The 21,994-nt window shown below is 38.2% G+C and overlaps 1 protein-coding gene across 1 annotated transcript in view; it reads left to right on the top strand.

The window, feature by feature from the left end:
* The first annotated feature begins 8,695 nt into the window (after window positions 1-8,695).
* The window catches only part of INTU (inturned planar cell polarity protein), a 90,725-nt gene continuing 77,426 nt past the window's right edge, over window positions 8,696-21,994 (top strand). Inside the window, exon 1 of the mRNA XM_045468058.1 lies at window positions 8,696-8,981. Within this exon, the coding sequence (XP_045324014.1) occupies window positions 8,836-8,981 (146 nt within the window). The 5' untranslated portion in view covers window positions 8,696-8,835. The remainder of the gene's footprint in view (window positions 8,982-21,994) is intronic.

The raw sequence follows: 21,994 nt of genomic DNA, 5'->3' as shown, positions 1-21,994 counted from the left end.
GGGGCGGTGCCTGGACACCGGTGTCCCTCGCCCGGGACAGCCTTACTGTCCAGGAAGGGAGAGTGAAGAGCACTAGGCGGCGAAAGAGCTCAGCCTTGGACAGCCGGGCCGGAGGCACTGGCCGGCTCGTCGCGCGTGCAAGGGACCTCGAAGCGTGGTCCGACAAGTTGGAGGGGTGGAGGAACCAGGACGCGGAAGAGGGGGACCGAGGGCTTGGCCAGCCCCGGCGGAGGTGGCGGCCGACAGAGCACCCACCTGCCCCCGGGGCCTCCAGCACCAGGGTGGCCGCGCAGCCCGCCTCGGGGCTCCAAGACCCGCGCGGGTTACCAAGAGGGCGAAGGACGGGGACAGCCGTCGCTGCACACCGCTGCCTTTCAGTCTCAGGTTTTTGAGTGTCCAAAGCTGACAGCCTTTTCTTTCAGCTCGGGGTTCCCCAGCCGCGGCCCCAGCTGTGCCCGAGGCAGGCGGCGCTGCGAGTGCCGCGGGAGAGCCCTCGCCTGTGACCTATTGTACGCTTTTTGCAGCGAGTCTCAAGTGGGCATGTTTCAGGTGGGCAGGTCCAGCATCCCCAAACCTGCCCCCCGGAACCTGGAGGACCTGGACTCTGTACAGCGCGTCCTCTTACACAGGTCAGTGCTGGGCCGGGGGGCCGGGGAAAGACCGCCCTCTGGTCCGGGGGATTATGGCGAGGGGAGGGGCAACTTTCCTGCGGGGGGAGGGGAGGGGTCCTGTGGGAAGAGTCTTGGGATTCTTCCTGCTGTGCTGCTAGCCGCGGGAGGCCGTTGGGACCTGCACCCCACCTTTTCCAGAGTTGGATGCTCCTGATCCACCCGGTCTCGCTGCTGGGAGTCTGGCCCCGGTACCGGGTTATCCACCCTCCTCCAGAAAACACCACTTTCTAAAGAAGAGAAAAAACAAGCAAAGCTGTTCTTTAAACACCTCTACACTTTCTCCAGGAAAAAATAGCTGAGAGTTTCGTTTGGACTTTGGTTGTGATTGGAGTTAGAACGAGTCACTTTTTAACAAATCTAAATCGTTAGCGCACACACACACGCACATACACACCCACACACGCGCGCCCGCGCGTCTACACGCAAAACTACACAAAGGAAATTTAAGAGTTCCTCTAAGAAGGATAAGAACACCAACTTTCCGTAAACTGCTAGTGTATTAACTTACTGCTGGTACCTTCGTCCAACCGTATACTTTATGCAAAATAGACCAAAGAATATTAAATTACATGGTAACTATGATGGGTTTATAGAGCAGAAAGAAGTAAGAATCCACATGGAGAGCATATTTTCTTTCCATTTTAAGGTTAAGAGAGGATGGATGAAATGTCAGGCACTTAATGCTGCTTTAAGTCCAGGAAAGCCGGGCCTTCTTAAGACATAATATGGGGAAAACTTTCAGAAATATATCAAAAGTATCTCTTGAATACTTTTGTGGTGAGAAAGAGTAAGTGGCCCTTAGTACATATCTGTCAGGGGGAGGTTTATGTGAGTTCTCTCATCTGTAAACGTTTCATGTGACCCTTTTAAGTCTTTGTACAAAACCATATGAGCTGTAGAAATCCTGTTCTGTTGGAAGTGTGAGTAAAAAAAGAAAGACATTGTGCAAGAAAGAAATTGGGTCTCTTCGATTTAAAAACCGTCTTCTGAAACCTGCAATTTTCCACAGTTGATTTCCTTCATCCCTCCCCCAAGAGACCCCCTGCCATATACTATAAAATATTGTTAAATGAGTAGCTAAAAGGGGTTTCTGCTAACTTCCCAAAGACAGATCCCCCCTACATTTGATAAAATTACAGTCCAGCAGTAATCCCCCAAAACATTAACTAGAACCTCATTCACAGCATGACTTTGATAAAGCAGGGACAGGTTTTTGTTTTAAATGCTTAAGACCCTGTTGCAACAGAATTTCATATTTTAAATGTCAGTTGCCAAAAAATTCCAAACTGATTAACACTACAGGGTGTCAGATCCAAAGCACAAATGCATCTGAATGAACCACTGTGAAAGAATATGTTTAAACTATAGTCATCAAGACTGAAATGATTATTTCAGAAGTAAATAGTGGAGTGTTTCTGGAATAAACCTGCTCAGTATATGAAAAACTACTCTACTACTCTATCTGAATTACAAATAACTGCTCCCACATGGTATAGGAACCAATGGAATCTGAAACTATAAACGTGTTTGTCAGTATCATGGCTAATGGCGCTTTATTTTTAACATGGTGTGAAAGTCTTTTTGCTTTTGCAATGTGTCATTTTCATTAGTGGTTATTATTTAATGTTTTCAAACATACTTATTAAAAAATATGAGACATCTGTAGAGGTTTCTCTTTCATTTAATGAAGCTATATTATCATACAAGTTCCTATTTCATCAAATGTCTTTTACTTGTATATATAAATTTAGACATAGTGTAATAGAACTTAGAGAAACCGGATAACTTTTAAATCATGTTCATCTACTCACTATAGCTCTCATTGACTAGTCCAGAGCATGGCCTATTTTTTTTATATCAGTTTTATAAAATTTTTATGTTTTTCCTTTAAAATGTCCCTTGTAAGATATCCACAAAATTCTGGCAATTGCATTAAAGAAAACAATTGCCTTGAGCCATAGGAAATGTATAGACAAGAGAAAAATAGCAAGATGATTCTATTTTGTTTTTACATCTTGTTTTAAAGGATAAATCTTCTGAGTGTTTTTTTAATTACTTATGTATGTTCTGTTGTGAATATGGTTTTCAAAATGTAAAGCATTAAACTGCTGTGCTTTTTTAAAAATGTTTATTTATTTTTGAGAGAGAGAGAGAGAGAGAGAGAGAGAGAGAGAGAGAGCTTGAATGGGGGAGGGGCAGGGAGAGAGGGAGAAATAGAATCCAAAGCAGGCTCCAGGCTCTGAGCTGTCAGCACAGCACGCCAGACACAGGGCTTGAACTCACAAATTGTGAGATCATGACCTGAGCCAAAGTCAGCCACCCAACTGACTGAGCCACCCAGGTGCCCTTAGATTGCTGTGCTTTTAAAAAGATACTTCAGCCAAACCCAAAGTGAAGCAAAGTTGCAAACTTTTCTCTACATGAGTGAAGTGTTAGCTACAAAATATGGTCAAGACTAAAATAACAATAGCTGGGATAAAAGACCATCCTGCTTTTTGATTAAAAGTTACATATAGGTTGTCAGAGTCAGGGAAAAGCTTCAAGATTGTCTCTCAGTTACTTTTACTTTAAGTAAATTAACACATATTTGTATCATCTTGATTATAAGAAGTACCCAAATGATCATATTAGGGCTCATTAGTATTTTTGCAGACTTAAAAAAAAAAAAAAAAAAAAAAAAAAAACTAGGTACAAGGCTATTGCAGTTTAAACATTCCCTTGGAGTCCTATTTCTGTTGTGCACTAGTTGTGTGACTTACAAGACTTTTGACTTGTTTATATTTTCCTGTTCTTCCTGTAATATAAAGGGATAATACCCACTTTATTGGGTGGTGGTGTGAATTTCAGATATGTAAGTGCTGTAAAAAAATAAAGATCTGTAAAATACAAAGGATTATGTTAACCAGTGTCCTAAAAAATTACAACAAAACACAGAACAATAGGTATTCTTAGAGACTCTGAGAAAATTCAGCTAAGTGAGTTTTGCCCAAAGCCTAATGGCTAATACATGGGGCTGGTCCAGGCCAGAGTGCTAGTGTGTTCTAACATCTAAGCCAGCAAAGAAAATGAGCAAGAGGTGAGTCTCTGAAAATGTTTGATAACCTAAACTTCATACTTTTGCCAATAGCAAAATAGCATATTTAAAATATCTCAAATATCCAGAAGCCTCAGGGGTAAAGATGTGCCCCATTAGATAATATTCCTGATGAATAAAATATCCTTTAATAAGTTCAAAAAGTAAAAACTAAAAAAAAATACTGAAATAAAAAACATTTTATTATTTTTTTTTAAGTTTGCTGAGAGAGAGACAGTGGCACACATGAGGCAGGAGGAGGGGCAGAGAAAGAGGGAGAGAGAATCCCAAGCAGGCTCGTAACTGTCAGCACAGAGCCCAACACAGGGCTTGATCCCACGAACACCTCGAGATTGTGACCTTAGCTGAAATCAGGAGTCAGATGCTTAACCAACTGAGACACCCAGGTGCCCCCAAATCAAAAACATTTAAATATAGCATATAACACACACTCCTCTATTTCTTAAAGTGTGGGACATTAGATTCCAAGGACATTTGGTTCTTAGCAACCCTGTACAGTACACGGGGATTATTATTGTAGTTTTCAGATGATGAAACTGACTTTATCCATATTCACTTGGTTATTAGTACCAAAATCAGGATGAGAATGTGGATTCTCTGACTGGAGGATGCATGGCCCTTAGGGAATATCAAGCATTTTCACGGTCTTATCAAATTACTGTCGGGTTCGACAGTGCAGTAATTTTGTTTCTTTCTTCTTTTTTTATTTTAGATGCTATTGAGGGCACTTGGCACTCATTTATACGCTATGAGTTTGGGGGGGAGTTGGTTTTTTGTAATTCTTGTGTCTGCTTTTTGTTTCTGACTTTGCTCTTCATTGGCAGATTGTCAGCCATCAACAATTTCTGCTGCTATTGTATTCCCATTTTAAGGAGGCCTCCCTTCCTTCTGGTTGGCAGCTACTGATCTATGGCGGTAGAACATTTCATCAACTTTTTACAATTTGTAAATGAAAGTATAAAATGAGAATAACTAGGAGTAAATGAAGGGTTTGTGGTTGAGCTTTGTGCCATCTACCTCAGTTACTTTTATGTTTACCTCTGTGTTCTCATCTGTATTTCATTATTATTCAAATAGAGAATGCATGATTTCTATGGAACAAGTTCCAGACATTTTAACAGGCAATTCAATTTTTATAAAGGAAAATTAGAATCTTAGATCATAATCCAATTCTATAAACATTGGATTGCTGAAATGTTATTCATTTATGACTATCTCAAATTTTAAAAATCCTACATTACGATGCCTCAGTTTTTAAAATGCTGTTTTGCTGGTTTACCAAATTATTATTCATCATTTTTTAAATGATTGGGGTTGTCAGGATTACCACACCCCTCATGAATTATTTCGACGTTCATAGTTAAGATGGTATTAGTTTCTAACAATGCTAAGTTCTGTAAATTTTTACCTTGCAGTTTAAAATTTTTTAATGGACATGACCTCATGTGGCCCTGTTTTCATTTACTTCTCATTGCTAGCTTCCGTTACCACCAGGCAAAGAACTCTTGAACCTGCCAAAAATACTAAATATTTAATTATGTTCTTATCTGGTGTATTTTATGTCAGAGTTGTGTTGTTTGCCTAATTGAGGGGGTAAAATATGAAAATAAGGACTTTATGTCATATATATATATTAAACTAAACATACTTAGTTCTCAGAGATGGCTGGCCATCTGTGTAATGGAAAATAAAAATTGAGAATATACCCCAGTCTCTTTTAAGTCACCAGCAATTGCTAAGTATAAAACAAAGTCAGTATTTTTTAAAAGGCCCTGAAAATAGCAAGTTAATCTTTTCCATTCTTCATCCTCTCTAGTATATCTAAGGTTGTTAAATATTAATTTAGTACAAATATGACATATAAAGTTAGAAATCTGATAAGCTTCACACCCTGAAGATTTAAATAAGAATATAAAATGATTGCTCTTATTTTTTCTTTTGTGAAAGATCAGGAAAGTGGTATCCTTCTGGGGGTGCAGATTTTGTCTTTTAATCTAACATATGGAAGTAGACTAGCCAAGGAAGTTAACTCAGAGACATATCTAGTGTGAAGATTTCGTAAAAGATACTTTTATGTGGCACCTCTTGCTCTTGTTCAACCTTATGTAAGATGAAAGATTGAAAACAACAACAAAAAAGACCCAGTTATAACTTCCAGGAATTTGTCATTTGGTAGCAAAGATTCCTAAATAATTTAGACATTAGGCAGACATACTCGTTATAAAACTTTATTAGATATGAGGGGAAGGTGGAAAGAAGAATTGTCATTGAGATAGGAAAAGAGTGTGAGAAATCTTCTTGAAAAAGGTACTATTAGAATTGGGTCTTGAAGGAAAATGTAGCATTTCACAATGAGAGAACTGCATGAGTAAAATAAATGATCCATAAAATAGTTTTAAGTTTTATTGATACTTTATGTGCTAGGTATCTTACATACATTGACTTATTAGACCTCCAAACAGTCCTATGAAGTACATATCAATATCTGAATTTACCAATAAAGAAAGTGAAGCTTGGAGAGGTTGATTTGCTCTGTCTGCCAGGCTCAAAATCAGGAGGTGGGAGTGGTTTCTAGCCTATTGTGGAAATGGTCAGTGGGCCTGCAGATATTAAGAATTAGAACTGAGGGGAGGCTTGGGGCAGTGTTTCCCAAGTTTACCTTAATCTAGGGATCATTGAGGGGTGAGAGCATTTGTTTAAAACAGAGATTTCTAGGGCAACTTCCCTGGAGATTCTGATCCTTTTGAGGTGAGACAGGTCTTAAAATCTCTATGTTTAACAAGAACGCCAGGGGTTCTTTTGATCTGGCAAGTTGGGCACACTTGATTAACTTGATTAATGCAGGAAATAAAGCATCTAATTCCTAATTGGTGCTCAATTGTTTGTAGAATTGGAATCTTTTTTTTTTTTTTAAGAGACTACCTAGTTTGGAATTTATTCTCTAATGGGGTGGCGTTGAAGGTTTTTGAGCAGCACATGAAATCATTAGCTGTTTATAGAGAAAAAAAAGAGTGTCATTTATATGCAGAAATGTGGGTTTTTTTGTTAATATTTAGAATGTCTTTTTTTTTTTTTTACTTCCAATAAGATGCTTTTAAAATATTAAAATTTTTATCACTGGAGATTGTGGTGAGAATAAGTATGTATATTTTAACATGAAACAAGTATAACTATTATATTGATTCCAACTTTTTAAAAAATAATATTGTTTCTCTGATTTTAAAAGTAACTACATTTTTGGACCTCAGTGCTGATGGAAATATTTGTTTCCCTTCCTTCGGGGATCCATTCTCTTCAAACTTCTAACTCCATTGCCCTCCTTCGTTTTCACCTGGCAAGGTTACCTTCTACTTACCTGAGAAAATAAACACCATTATGTATGGAGGGTGTCTCAACTTCCTGACTAAAACTGGCAAATCAGCATCCACACCTGCACCTTCATTTAGGATCCAGTTTTAAAGAAGACATGTCAGCAAGGTCATGTCCTTCCATCTGTCTGGTAGACACCAGATTCTCCTGCTACCTCAAGGACCTCTTTTGCCCCATTATCCTGTTATGAACTAGTCCCCTGTGCTCCAGTCTGAATGATAGATAGACCTCTTTTAAGGAAAAAAGAAAAATCTGTTGTGGACTTCCAGGAATGAATTAAACTTTTTTAAATTATAATGTAAATAAACAGTTATAAGCTCTGTGCTCTATAGCTCTCATATAAGATAAAAATAATTTTATAAATTGATTCAAATTAAGACAAAACAATATTCAATAGCTGGTATACAACTATGAAAAAACACATTTAGAATTAATGTAATTTAAGTTGAATCTCCAGCACTCATCCATTGAGATCATAAAATATTATATCCTTTAACTTGTTATAACATGAATATTCCCCCTTGAATTATTCTTTGAAAATACTTCTATCATAATATTTATATTTCATATAGAAAAGTGTATTATTTAACTTTTCCCCTATTGTTGAATATTTAGATTGCTTTCAGCTTTCCACTTTCACAAACTTTATAATTGTTTTTACAACCTTTATTTTCTTAGAATAGATCTGTAATAGTTGAATTACTAGATCCTGAGGACGAAATATAATCAAGTAGTTAATGACAGGTTCAATTTTTGTGTGGCTTGGCTGCCTTCTAGCCATGTGACCATTAAGATGAATAACCCAAGCTTCAGTTTCCTTATTTTAGTATAAGGATCTTTACTTCATAGTATGTGAATACGTAGTATAGTATATCAATAGAACAAGTAATTTGAGAAATGGCTGACTCTCAATAAAGGCTAGCTATTATTTTGTACTTAGAAAAAAATACTTGTAGGTATTCGTAAATTACCGATAAAATTTACCAGTTTACATTTCCAATTTCAGTGATAATACTTCATCAAATTATAAAATTACAAAATGAACGTGCAGTTGATTTCACATTGCCTCTTATTTTAAGCAATTTACAACATTTGCTAGGCAAAACTATACAAATGTTTGCAACTGTGAAACAGTAAGAAAACCAAAGAAACATTGGAGCGTATTTACATTTACACCTAGTGGACTTTGCTTAAAAGCTTCCCTTTCCAGCACAGATGCAGAGGCCCTGGGGAAAGGTACGGAGGAGTTTCCTTTACTTCATGGGAACCCCAAGCTGAGTGCCTCTAAGGCTTTGGGCAGCTGTTCGGCTTAGAAACATAGGGCAAAGTGCAAACTAGAAAAGAGGAAGAAAAAAATGGGTCTCCGCTGTTAATAAACTATAGTACTCTAAAGGAGTGCGTTTAGGAGACTCTAAGTGGTGAAGTTTTTAACTACTTATATTCCTCCAACTGAGACGCCCTCCTGGAAGTTTCACCTCGTTGGCTTCTTTCAGTAGCTCCCTCTCTCTCTCTCTCTCTCTCTCTCTCTCTCTCTCGGGAAAGCTTCCTCGTCTCCCTGGCAACTCAAGCTGCCACCAATTGCAGCCAAGGATTGGCGGTCACGTGGCCTTTGCCCTTTCCCTAGCGGAGACAACATGGCGGCTACGGCGAGCCATTGCTGCGAGATTTGAATTAACACTACTAGTAACTACTGCATCCTTGATGATGGCGTCTCCGGTTTCGTATGGTTCCCGTCAGAGCCCAGATGAGCTCCCTGGAGACCATTCTTCACAAGAAGATGAGGATTGCGATTATGAAGATCGGGTCAACGACTCGGGTTCATATTCCTCAACCAGTAGTGATTATGAGTAAGATTCTTGAAGAGGGACAATTAAGTCCATTCTTTCAATCCAGAGAGTGTACACTTGGGCGGCGGCGGCGGGGGGGGGGGGGGGGGGGACGGCCTGCCAGAGCGTTGGAGTAGTTGGGACTGAGTGTTTGAGGTTCTATAATTAGTGGGATTTATTTGAGCCACGTTCCAATTGTGAGGGACGTGAGCCGAAATGACGTGCCGTTCTTTGCTGTTGTAGGTTTTTTATGATTATCAGATAAGGTTCTCCTCTTTGTGGAGTGTTCTGTAATACTTAACTGTATATCTGTTAGAATGTTCACAAAACTCTTCGTTCCTATGTCAGTGTCTTCTTCTCTGGTGTTATAATCTTTGTGATTTTAGTGGAGGGATACCCTACCCGTTTTATAAGTCAACTATTTATTTAGATTTTTTTCCCCTGTTATAAAAATGGATATATATAAAAGAACTAAAATCCACTGATAGTCTTAACCATCAAGGACAACCTCTCAGCATTTTGGGGTATTTCTGCTGTATTTTCCTACACGTTCTCATGGTTTTCTGGTTTTCTACTTAATGTCATAACATAATTTTTAAAACACAAAATATATAAATATTATTTTCCACTTTTTAATCTTTAATAATAATGAAAAAAATATTTTGATTCATAAGACCCAGTGTCTCTTTAATTTTGAAGGAATCTATCCCTTACTGCTATGGATTAAGACCTTTTTGGAAAAGTAAATTAGTGGTAGCTTGAAATAAATGACTAATAGTGAAAAGGTTTAGGTGCCAAAACATCAAGCAATCCCATAATAGACTACCATGCACATTCAGTTTTAGGATGACATTTTAAGTGTATTTAGGAATAAATGGTTACAAGTATTTAATGTGTATTTAGGACTAAAAGTTACTTGGCAATTATTTTCACCTATGGGTATGTAAAAAAAAATTTACCATTATCGTTAAAAGCATAGGGGAAGAGCAGTCACTAATGGCTGCTTACCATACTCTAGAGGCTCAATGAGGACAGATTATATTCTTGAAGACTTGAACAGATTTTAGAGGATCAAGTATTTTGTGTAATCTGCTGTGGTCATTTAAAAAATAATTACAAAATTATGGTTATCAAGAGAGGCACTGGAAGGAAATATAGATTATGGGAAACCTTATTTGGTCTTGCTGTGGGAGTCCTAGATCTTGTGAGACTCAAGCTCTTGATTTCTCTACATCTTAGAATCACACACTTTTAGCCCAGAGAGAATCTGTAATTTGCCCATGGTCACACAGCTAAATCAGTGTAGAGATTTAGGAGGCCTCATTTCAAATGTAGTACCTTGATTTTAATAGAATGAAGACAAATAAGCTAGTCCTCACTTAAATTCCTAGGAAATGAGTAATCTGGAGACCTTGTGTTAGGAAAGCTTGTTAATTCAAAGCATTTTGTAAATCAAAATACATGTGTGTATTTCATATATATTTAAATGGTCATTAAGCTTTCTACATTAGTCATTCACTCATCACTCCAGATGTTCCAGTGTCTTTATCCTCCTAATAGTAAAAGTACAGTAAGTCCCTTTTGTAAAATGTTTTGCTGGTCTATGTTTCAAGTCCTATCAAGATTCAGATTTTACGTCTACCCCTTCTTGATGTGTAGGTCATGGGAATTGATTTGCTGATCTGACCAGGTAGGCTTCTGTTCTGCTCCTATTTACCTATGTAATCTGCAGAGTCAGCAATGCAGAGGTGATCTTCCCAGTTTGGACAAGATCACTTCTTTTTTTTTTTTTTTTTAATGTTTATTTATTTTTGAGAGAGAGAGAGAGAGAGAGAGAGAGACAGAGCACAAGCAGGGGAGGGGCAGAGAGAAAGAGGGAGACAACAGAATCCAAAGCAGGCTCCAGGCTCTGAGCTGTCAGCACAGAGCCCAATGCGGAACTCACGTCACAAACCGCAAGATCATGACCTCAGCCAAAGTCAGATGCCTAACCAACTGAGTGACCCAGGCGTCCCAAGGACAAGATCACTTTTTGATCAAAGGTATTGAGATGTGAACTTAATCTTTCTCATCGAAGCTAAGAGATCCGAATTGCCCATTGTTTTTCATTGCCTACATGGATGATATTGAAGAAGTATGCTAGGGATGCCTGGGTGGCCCAGTTGGTAAAGCATCTGACTTCGGCTCAGGTAATGATCTCGTGGTTCCTGAGCTCGAGCCCTGCATCGGGCTCTGAGCTGACAGCTCAGAGCCTGGAGCCTGCTTTGGATTCTGTGTCTCCCTCTCTCTCTGCCCCTCCCCTGCTCACGCTCTCTCTCTCTTTCTCTCAAAAATAAATAATAAACATTAAAAAAATTTTTTTTAAAGGAAGTTTATGCTAGTTGTTTATTCATATAAAATATTCTTAACTTTCAGTGTCCTAATAGTTAATTATTGCATATTCTTTCTGGTAATTATTATTTCATACATGCTTTCTAACCAAAAACCAGTTTGAGCTGCGTGTGATTGTCAATACAGAATAGGGTGATCATTTTGGGGATAAAATTACTTTAGGGTATGTTCTGGTGAAGTACTTTTAGTAAGTTTGTTTAAGACTTATATAAGAGGACAATTTTAGATTAGAAAACACATTGGCAAGTCCCTGGGGATACTTCAGAGATAATACTGGTAGATGAGTTGAGGAAATCAATGACTAGTTTTGGTATTGAAACAATGGAAATCATACATTTACTTTTAATAATGCCAAGTTCCTTTCCTGTGGTTTCCTTCTCTTTTAACTGTTTTGATCTGTATACACCTATTTTCAGAAATACTACAAATTCTGTTTCCTTCCTTCTTTTCATTTGGCTTATTTGTTTTGTTTCTTAAATTCCACATATGACTGAAATCTTATGGTATTTGTCTTTCCCTGACTTACTTCACTTAGAATAATAGTCTCTAGTTCCATCCATGTCATTGGATTTCATTCTTTTTTATGGCTGAGTAATACTATTCCATTGTGGATGTGTATGTGTGTGTATATACCAACTCTTTTTTACCCCTCAGATCTAGGATTAGGGTTCAGTTTAGGGCTAAAATAAGAGTTAGGATTAGGGCCAGGGTGAGGTTATGTTCCTGTTATCCTGTAGGTCAGAGATCTCTCCAGAGGAATGGCTTTACAGGTAGGGTTAGGGTTAGGGTTAGGGTTAGTGTTCAGGTTTGGGTTAGAATTAGGTTTAGAGCTAGGGTTAGGATTAGGGTGAGAGTATATGCCTTATACCCTGCAGTTCAGAGACCTCTCCAGAGGTTAGATTTGGTGTTGCAGTTAGGATTAGGGTAGAATTTAGGGGTTATTAGTTAGGGGTAGCGTTAGATTTAGGGTCAGGGTTAAGGTTAGGGTTTAGGTTTGTGGTTGGCATCCTTTGCTGTGGTTTTCCAGTTATTCAACTTTTGAGGCAACATTGGTTGGTACAGATTGGTCAGAGTTCTCAATTTTATAACTTAGATTTTTGTTTTTTCATAGTGAATTTTTTGTTGTTGCTAGATTTTTTTAAAAGCTTGACTTATAGAAAGAGGGATAATTTAAAAAGAGAATTTAGCTATAAAAAGCTAAGGAACTTCTACTGAAAATAAGAATAACTGGAGAAGAAGGGAAATATGTGCTTTACAGTTTTTTTCTGAGATTTTTTACCATACAATAAACTTCATGTATTTAAAGCGTACAGGAGTGCCTGAGTGGCTCAGTTGGTTGAGTGTTCAACTCTTGACTTCCACTCAGGTCATGATCTGAGTGTGGTGTGATTGAGTCCCCTGTCAGGCTCTGTGCTAAGCCTGGAGCCTGCTTTAAGATTCTCTTTCTCTGGGGCGCCTGGGTGGCGCAGTCGGTTAAGCGTCCGACTTCAGCTCAGGTCACGATCTCGCGGTCTGTGAGTTCGAGCTCCGTGTTGGGCTCTGTGCTGGCAGCTGAGAGCCTGGAGCCTGCTTCCGATTCTGTGTCTCCCTCTCTCTCTGCCCCTCCCCCGTTCATGCTCTGTCTCTCTCTGTCCCAAAAATAAATAAACGTTGAAGATTCTCTCTCTCTCTCTCTCTCTCTCTCTCTTTCCCCCACTCTCCCAGCAGGCTGTGCACTGTCAGTGTAGAACCCAACGTGGGGCTCAGTCTCCAACCCAATGTGGGGCTCAGGTCTCACAACAGTGAGATCATGACCTGAGCCAACATCAAGAGTCAGATGCTCGGGGCGCCTGGGTGGCGCAGTCGGTTAAGCGTCCGACTTCAGCTCAGGTCACGATCTCGCGGTCCATGAGTTCGAGCCCCGCCTCGGGCTCTGGGCTGATGGCTCAGAGCCTGGAGCCTGCTTTTGATTCTGTGTCTCCCTCTCTCTCTGCACCTTCCCCCGTTCATGCTCTGTCTCTCTCTGTCCCATTTTTTTTTTTTTTCAACGTTTTATTTTTATTTTTGGGACAGAGAGAGACAGAGCATGAACGGGGGAGGGGCAGAGAGAGAGAGAGGGAGACACAGAATGGAAGCAGGCTCCAGGCTCTCAGCTGCCAGCACAGAGCCCAACACGGAGCTCGAACTCACAGACCGCAAGATCCTGACCTGAGTCGAAGTCGGACACTCAAGCGAATGAGCCACCCAGGCGCCCCCCCAAAAAAAATTTTTTTAAAAAGAGTCAGATGCTCAACCAGCTGAGCCACCCAGGTGCTCCAGAGTTGCCTCTTGTAGCAAGTTTTCTCCTCTTCATCAGAGGTTTCCCAACGTCCTCCATATCTCCAGGATGGAAAATGCTATGTGTTCTAAGGGGCAGTGTGGCTAAAGAGAAAGCTAAAGCCTGAATGTGCAAGCATTTCTATGAAATCTTTGTGTAGGTGACCTATTAAAGACGTGCTTTTCCTCCTTTTAATCAAACTTTTTTTTTTTCCTGAAAATTTTCAAATATGCACAAAAGAAGAAAGAAGTCCCCTATGTGCTTTCCTTTAACATGAAAACTATCTTCCTGGTATTGAGAAGCTTTACGGGCCTTCATTTATTCTGATTTTTATTTTAAAATTTAAAATAATGGGATAATTGTGTTAGGGTAGTGATACTACTCTGTATGATACTGTAGTGATGGATGATATATGTCATTATTCATTTCCCTAAGCCCATGGAATATACACCACCAAGAATGAACTTTAATGTAAACTGGATTTGGGGTAATTATAATGTATGAATATAGGTTTATCCGTTGTAACAAATGTATCCCTCTGGTGGGGGATGTTGATAATGGAGGAGGCTGTGCATGTAGGAGGAAGAAAGTATATTGGAAATCTCTGTACCATTAGCTCAATTTTGCTATGAACTTAAAATGGTTCTAAAAAAAAGAGTATACTAAATCATTTTTCTATAGTACTCAAAAGCTTGGTGACCTCCCAAATAAATTCCATATTTGCTTTTAAAGCTGTTTTAGATCTGTCCCAAGCCTCTCTGATCTCAGTTTTGATGATCTTCCTTCTTTAAAGCTACCTATATTCTTACTTGTCTTACCTGGGGCTGCTATTTTAAAAAGAGCATAGACTGAGTAGCTTAAATTATTTTTTCAATGTTTATTTATTTTTGAGAGACAGAGAGAGACAGAGTATGAGTAGGGAAGGGGCAGAGAAAGGGAGACACAGAATTCAAAGCACGCTGCAGGCTCTGTGCTGTCACCACAGAGCCCGACACGGAGCTCGAACCCATGAACCGTGAGATCATGACCTGAGCTGAAGTCAGACACTTAACTGACTGAACCACTCAGGTGCCCCTAGGCTGAGTAGATTATAAACAACAGAAATTTATTTCTCACAGTTCTAGAGGCTGGAAATCCTAGATCACTGTTCCAGTACGGTCAGGTTCTGGTGAGAACCGTCCTCCAAGTTGTGGGTTGATGACTTCTATTTGTACCCCCACATGGCAAAGAGCAGAGGGAATGAACAAGCTTTCTCAAGACTCTTAGGAGGGCATACCCCATTCACGAGGCTCCATCCTCATGGCTTCATCTAATCCTCATTACTTCCCAAAGGTCCCATCTCTATACCATCACATTGAGTGGTGGGGTTTCAACATATATATTTTGAGGGGACACAAACATTCAGTACATAACATTACTACACGGAAATATACACCCTCTCTCATACATATTGTATACTTTCACACCTACACTTTTACCTACTTTGTTTTCTCTGAAAGACCTTTGCCTCCTATCTTGTCAAAATCATTCAGTGTCCCACTTAAGTGCTACCTTCTCCTACAGCCTTTTTTTGATACCTCTTAGACTTAATTTCTCCAAACTTGACTTTCTTATAGCAGTTTTTGTTCCTCTGTTTTGGCACTTGCATTTAAGCTAGGTGATGAGCCTTCTGTCTGTCTGACATCTTTAAAAGTACAAAAATGCCCTATCAAAAAATGTTTTTGTTGGTCTATGATTTCAGGGTCAGATCTTATCTCTAAACTTAGTGATATGTAACATGCTCCATTAAGCTGAAAGAGTTGGAGGTAAGGAATGTGGTCCTGGGAACAGGGTCATTAGCATAGTTCCAATGGAGATGTGTTCATGATGTAAAAATGTATTTCGTGCAGTGAGTACACAGTGACTAGTTTACTGATTGATCCCCTCCTTTTCTCTAATATGCTTTACGTTTGTAAATGGTGACTGTGGCTAGGCTAGAAAGAATACCAGCCCATCCCAGGTTCCCCACCCCTCAAGCTGCTATGACAGATTTTAACCATTAAAATTATGGCTTTCTTTTAGGAAACAATCAAAAGACTTCATAGGTGAAAATTAGATATTGCTGGTAGGCAGAGCACAGAAAAGCATGGATAGACCAGTACTGAACAAACACCAGAGAGAAACGGTATTCATTTGTCATGATGTTTTTATTGTGTGTGGTTTTTCTCTGTCCCTAGAATTGTCCTGCTGTGCATATTTGCACCATGTAACTATGTGTGTTGGCCACTTTGGTGTGCTTTTGCCTACTAAAAAGGAAAAAAAAAAATTCTGTAACAGGTTTGGAGTAGTAGCAAAAGTCTGTTTTCCTTCAGGAAATGAACCAGTAGGTTTGACTATTCATAACTTTTCTTGTGATGGCTAAGAAAATTCTAATATTACCAATTGATGAAAAATACTGACAATATAAACACCTGAGAGATTCAATAATTTAGAAGAAAAAAATTAGTATTAGTATAGAATTCTTGAATATGAATTGAGAAACTTATTTGCATTATCTGAAGTTCATTTTCTTTAATATAGTTATGTTACAGTTTATGTAAGTGAACTTGCTTATTTGCAAATTAGCAAGTCTGTCTTTGGGAAGAAGGATTCTACTCATGTTTACTACATCCGAGCCTTGAAAACCAATTAAAGTGTTCTCAAACTTTGTGAGCAGACTGAATATACAGTTATTTCTGTTTAGAAAACAAGTAGAATAAACAAAGTAATCTCACTGAAAGACACTTACACAATGACAACTTTGCAGCTTGTACCATAGGATCTCAGAAAAGAGATTAAAGCATTCTTATATTATAAAAATCCGAATTAAAGCAGCTAGAGTTAATGCCTTTTTTAAAAATAAACATTTTTTTGGAATAAATTTAAATTTTCAGAAAAGTTGCAAACATAGTACAGAGTTCCCATATATCCTTCACCCAGTTTCCCCTGATGTTAACATCTTACACAACTATGGTATATTTGCCAAAACTAAGAAATTAATTAACGTTAGTACGGTACTGTTAAATAAACTCCAGACTTTATTTGGATTTCACCATTTCTCTACTTATGTCCTTTTTCTGTTCTAGGATCTAATCCAGGGTAGCATATTGCATTTAGTTATTAAGTGTCCCTAGTTTCTTTTGGTCTGTGACAGTTTCTTAGTTGTTCCTTGTTTTTCATAACCTGGATCACTTGGTTAAGGTAATGTCTGCAAGGTTTCATCACTGTGAAGTTACTATTTCTCACTTTCCATACTCTCTTCTTTGGAAGCATGTCACTAAGTCCTGTTCACGTTAAAGGGGAGGAAAGATTAAGCTCCATCTCCTGGAGTAGGGAGTATCAACATATAACAATAATTTCTTTAATTTTGTTATGAATAATAGTTGCAGTGAAAGGTTGGGTTTTCCTTGTAGTTGTTTTAATATACCCTCTCCTGTTAGAACTAGTTTGAAGTACAGTCTTCCTTGTCTTTATTCCTTTATTCCTGTTCCACTTATCTCTCTTCTTTTAATTTCTTCTTCCTCTTAAAGTGAAGTATTATTTAAATTTAGAGGTGAGGAAAAAGGATCTCATTCATTGCTGGTGGAAATGTGAATTGATATGGTCTTTGGGCAAAAACATATAAGTATAAATATAAGTATAAGCATAAATATAAATATAAATATAAATATAAATGATATAAATATAAATATAAATATGTGGTTGCTGTATCATCATCCATAAGAGCAAAACAAAAACTGAACACAAAGCTAATCAGGAGGTGAATGACCAGAAGTGCTACATCCTTGATAGGGTTTAATGCAGCCATTAGGGGTTTCTAAACTGTAGTGTTCAGTGATAAATGATAAAGGTATGTATGTATATATACATATACATATGTATGTACACTTTTGAAAAATGTATGCAATTGCAATCACATATATAAAGAGTATATAATAATTCTGGTGTTTCAAAAACAATGACAGAATAATCCTCTTTATGTTTTTATATGATTTTATGATTTTAAGAACATGGGTATCGTGGATATATTGTTTATGTCAGTAAAAAGTAGGTAGGGAAGATAACATGTATTATAGTTATGGTCACATTTATATAAAATGAGTCTGTGCATATGTATGTATAAAAAGATGCATGAAAATAAAGTCACCAACTAGAAATCTAGTCGACACTAATTCCTTCCTTCTCTCATAATCTCATGTAAACAGTCTCAAAGTCCAGTGATTTTTAAGCATTTCTCGAATGTTTTTCTTACTTTCCATGTTTTCTGCCATTGCTTTAGGTACCATCTTGGCCTGGACTACTAAAACAGCTCCCTAACCATTCTCTTGACTTGAGTCTTATCTACCTAAATTCTTCTTCCATTCTCTTGTCAAAGTAGATCTATCCAGGGATATCTGATACCTAAATCTCTACCTAAAACTTTTCATTGATGCCCTCTTACTTATGCTACAAAATCCAAACCCCTTGCCATGGTCTAAAAGGTCTTGCAAAATGAGGACTTGACTACTTTTCCTGTCACGCCCCACCTTTGGCAACCATTGACTAGCTTTGTTTTGTTTTGTGTACAAGATTTTACTAAAATTCTGGTTAGTTAACATACAGTATACGTAATAGTTTCAGGAGTAGAATTTAGTGATTCATCACTTACATACAACACCCAGTGCTCATCACAAGTTCCCTCCTTAATACTCATCACCAATTTAGACCACTCCCCACCCACCTTTCCTCCAGCAACCTTCAGTTTGTTCTCTATAGTTAAGAGTCTGTTTTATGACTTCCCTCTCTCTTTCTTTCCCCCTGTGTTTATCTGTTTTGTTTCTTAAATTCCACATATGAGTGAAATCATATGGTATTTGTCTTTTTCTGACTGATTTATTTTGCTTGGCATAATACCTAGCTCCATCCACATCATTGCAAATGGCAAGATTTCATTCTTTTTGATGGCTGAGTAATATTCCATCATATATATATATATATATATATATATATATATATATACATACACACACATATATATGTATATGTGTGTATATATATATATATATATATATATACATACACACACATATATATGTATATGTGTGTATATATATATATATATACACACACACACACACATACATACATATACACCACATCTTCTTTATCCACTTATTGGTTGATGGACATTTGGACTCTACATAATTTGGCTATTGTTGATAATGCTGCTGTAAACATTGGGGTGCATATATCCCTTCAAATCTGCATTTTTGTATCCTTTGGGTTAATACCTAGTAGTGCAGTTGCTGGATTGTAGGGTAATTCTGTTTTTAACTTGAGGAACCTCCATACTGTTTTCCAGAGTGGATGCACCAATTTGCATCCACCAACCATGTAAGAGGGTTCCCCTTTCTCCATATCCTTGCCAACATCTGTTATTTTCCTGTGTTGTTAATTTTGGCCATTCTAACAGGTGTGAAGAATATCTCATTGTAGTTTTGATTTGTATTTCCCTGATGATGAGTGATATCAGGCATCTTTTCATGTGTCTGTTAGTCATCTGTATGTCTTCCTTGGAAAAATGTCTATTCATGTCTTCTGCCCACTTTTAACTGTATTATTTGTTTTTTGGGTGTTGAGTTTTTTGGGTGTTAAGTTCTTTATAGATTTTGGATACTAACCTTTTACCTGATATGCTACTTACAAATATCTTCTCCCATTCAGAAGGGTGCCTTTTAGTTTTGTTGATTGTTTCCTTTGCTGTAAAGATTTTTTTATCTTGATGAAGTCTCAATAGTTCATTTTTGCTTTTGTTTCCCTTGCCTCAGGAGAAAGTTGTTACGACACAGATCGAAGAGGTTGCTGCCTGTGTTCTCCTTTAGGATTTTGGTGGTTTCCTGTCTTGCATTGAGGTCTTTCAACCATTTGGAATTTATTTTTATGTATGGTGTGAGAAAGTGGTCTGGTTTCATTCTTTTCCGTGTTGCCATCTAGTTATTCCAACACCATTTGTTGGAGAGGCTGTCTTTTTTCCATTGGATATTCTTTACTGCTTTGTCAAAAATTAGTTGACTGTATAATAGTGGGTCCATTTCTGGGTTTTCTGTTCTGTTCCATTAATCTCCGTGTCTGTTTTTTTTTTTTTTTAATTTTTTTTTTCAACGTTTATTTATTTTTGGGACAGAGAGAGACAGAGCATGAACGGGGGAGGGGGAGAGAGAGGGAGACACAGAATCGGAAACAGGCTCCAGGCTCTGAGCCATCAGCCCAGAGCCTGACGCGGGGCTCGAACTCACGGACCGCGAGATCGTGACCTGGCTGAAGTCGGACGCTTAACCGACTGCGCCACCCAGGCGCCCCTCCGTGTCTGTTTTTATGCCAGTACCATACTGTCTTGATCACTACAGCTTTGTAATAAATCTTGAAGTCTGGAATTCTGGTGCCTCCCCCTTTGCTTTTCTTTTTCAAGATTGCTTTGGCTATTCAGGTAGTCTTGTGGTTCCATACAAATTTTAGGATTGTTTATTGTAGCTCTGTGAAAAATGCTGGTGGTATTTTGATAGGAATTGCATTATAGATTGCTTTGGGTAGTGCAGACATTTTAACAATATTTGTTCTTCCAATCCATGATCATGGAGTGTTTTTTCATTTCTTTGTGTCTTCTTCAATTTCTTTCATAAGCTTTCTATAGTTTTCAGCATACAGATCTCTTATCTTTTTGGTTAGGTTTATTCCTAGGTATCTTATGGTTTTTGGTGCAGTTGTAAATAGAACCAATTCCTTGATTTCTCTTTTTGCTACTTCATTTGGTGTATAGAAATGCAAAAGATTTCTGTACAGTGGTTTTGTATCCTATGACTTTACTGTAATCAGTTCTAGCAATTTTTTTTTTTTTTAATTTTTTTTTTTTTTTCAACGTTTATTCATTTTTGGGACAGAGAGAGAGACAGAGCATGAACGGGGGAGGGGCAGAGAGAGAGGGAGACACAGAATCGGAAACAGGCTCCAGGCTCTGAGCCATCAGCCCAGAGCCCGACGCGGGGCTCGAACTCACGGACCGCGAGATCGTGACCTGGCTGAAGTCGGACGCTTAACCGACTGCGCCACCCAGGCGCCCCAGTTCTAGCAATTTTTGGTGGTCTTTCGGGTTTTCTACATAGAGTATCAAGTTGTCTACAAATAGTGAAAGTTTGACTTCTTCGCTGATTTGGATGCGTTTTATTTCTTTTTGTTGTCTGATTACTGAGGCTATAACGTCCACTACATTGTCAAATAACAATGGTGAGAATGGGCATTCCCCTGTTTTGTCCCTGACTGTAGAGGGAAAACTCTCAGTTTTTCCACATTGAGGATGATATTAGCATGGGTTTTTAATATAAGGCCTTTATGATGCTGAGGTATGTTCCCTCTATCCTTACTTTGGCAACCATCAACAAGCTTTAGTTGTCCACATAGGCCATGGAGACTGTCCCTCAAGGCTTCTGCTTATGCTGTTACTTCTGCTTGGAATTCTCTCTTCCCCTTAACCCCCACCATACCTCCTCCCAGCAACTTACTCTTTTAGGACTTAACTTCTGTGTTTCCTCTGCTAGAAATTCTCCCCAACCTCACCCTCCTTCCCAGGCTAAACTAGGTGACCTCTATCTTGCATCTACCTTATGTATTGTTGTGAATTCTTTCTCACTTCCTCTTCCCCACAAGACAAGGGAAGGAACTGATGTTTTAATCATTATAATTCTAGTACTTTACAAGCGCCTGGCACTGTTAATTTGCTCATGATGAAATACCCTGTGCCCCCTGTCCCCCACCTAAAAAGGTCTTTAAGTTATAGCCTAAAAATGGTTTCACATTCAAATTTTAGAGATTAAGATGAAACATCTTCATGTTTAGCATAGGGAGAAAAATATTTCTTTGGGGTCACATGTTCTAATACAAATAACATACCAAATTAAAAGAGTGAGATTATAAAGCAAATAATTTCATTCATTTTTTTAAATTGATACATATCTTCATAAGTAATTGTATATAATCATGATATGTACATTGTGCCATTTTAAATTATGATACATGGTTATCTAAGTTTTTTATGATTGGAGACATTTATTTAGAATCTTCAGAGTAAAATTGCAGAGTTATTAAATACTAATTTCTGTGGATGCAGATAGATGTGGTTAAACCAACTGATAAATGGTTAATACCTGGTGCTAAGTGGTGCCAAAATGATGCCACACATTTGATATTTGGGACTAGTTATGCCTTTTTTTAGCCATTAGTATAGAGTTGAAAATTATGTATTAATGACCAACCACAAACGAGATCAGTGGTTAGTTTCAGAGTTGTGTAATAGAAG

Source organism: Leopardus geoffroyi, chromosome B1, assembly GCF_018350155.1.
Source record: "Leopardus geoffroyi isolate Oge1 chromosome B1, O.geoffroyi_Oge1_pat1.0, whole genome shotgun sequence".
NCBI classification, from domain to species: domain Eukaryota; kingdom Metazoa; phylum Chordata; class Mammalia; order Carnivora; family Felidae; genus Leopardus; species Leopardus geoffroyi.
This window is presented reverse-complemented; position numbering and strand designations above follow the sequence as displayed.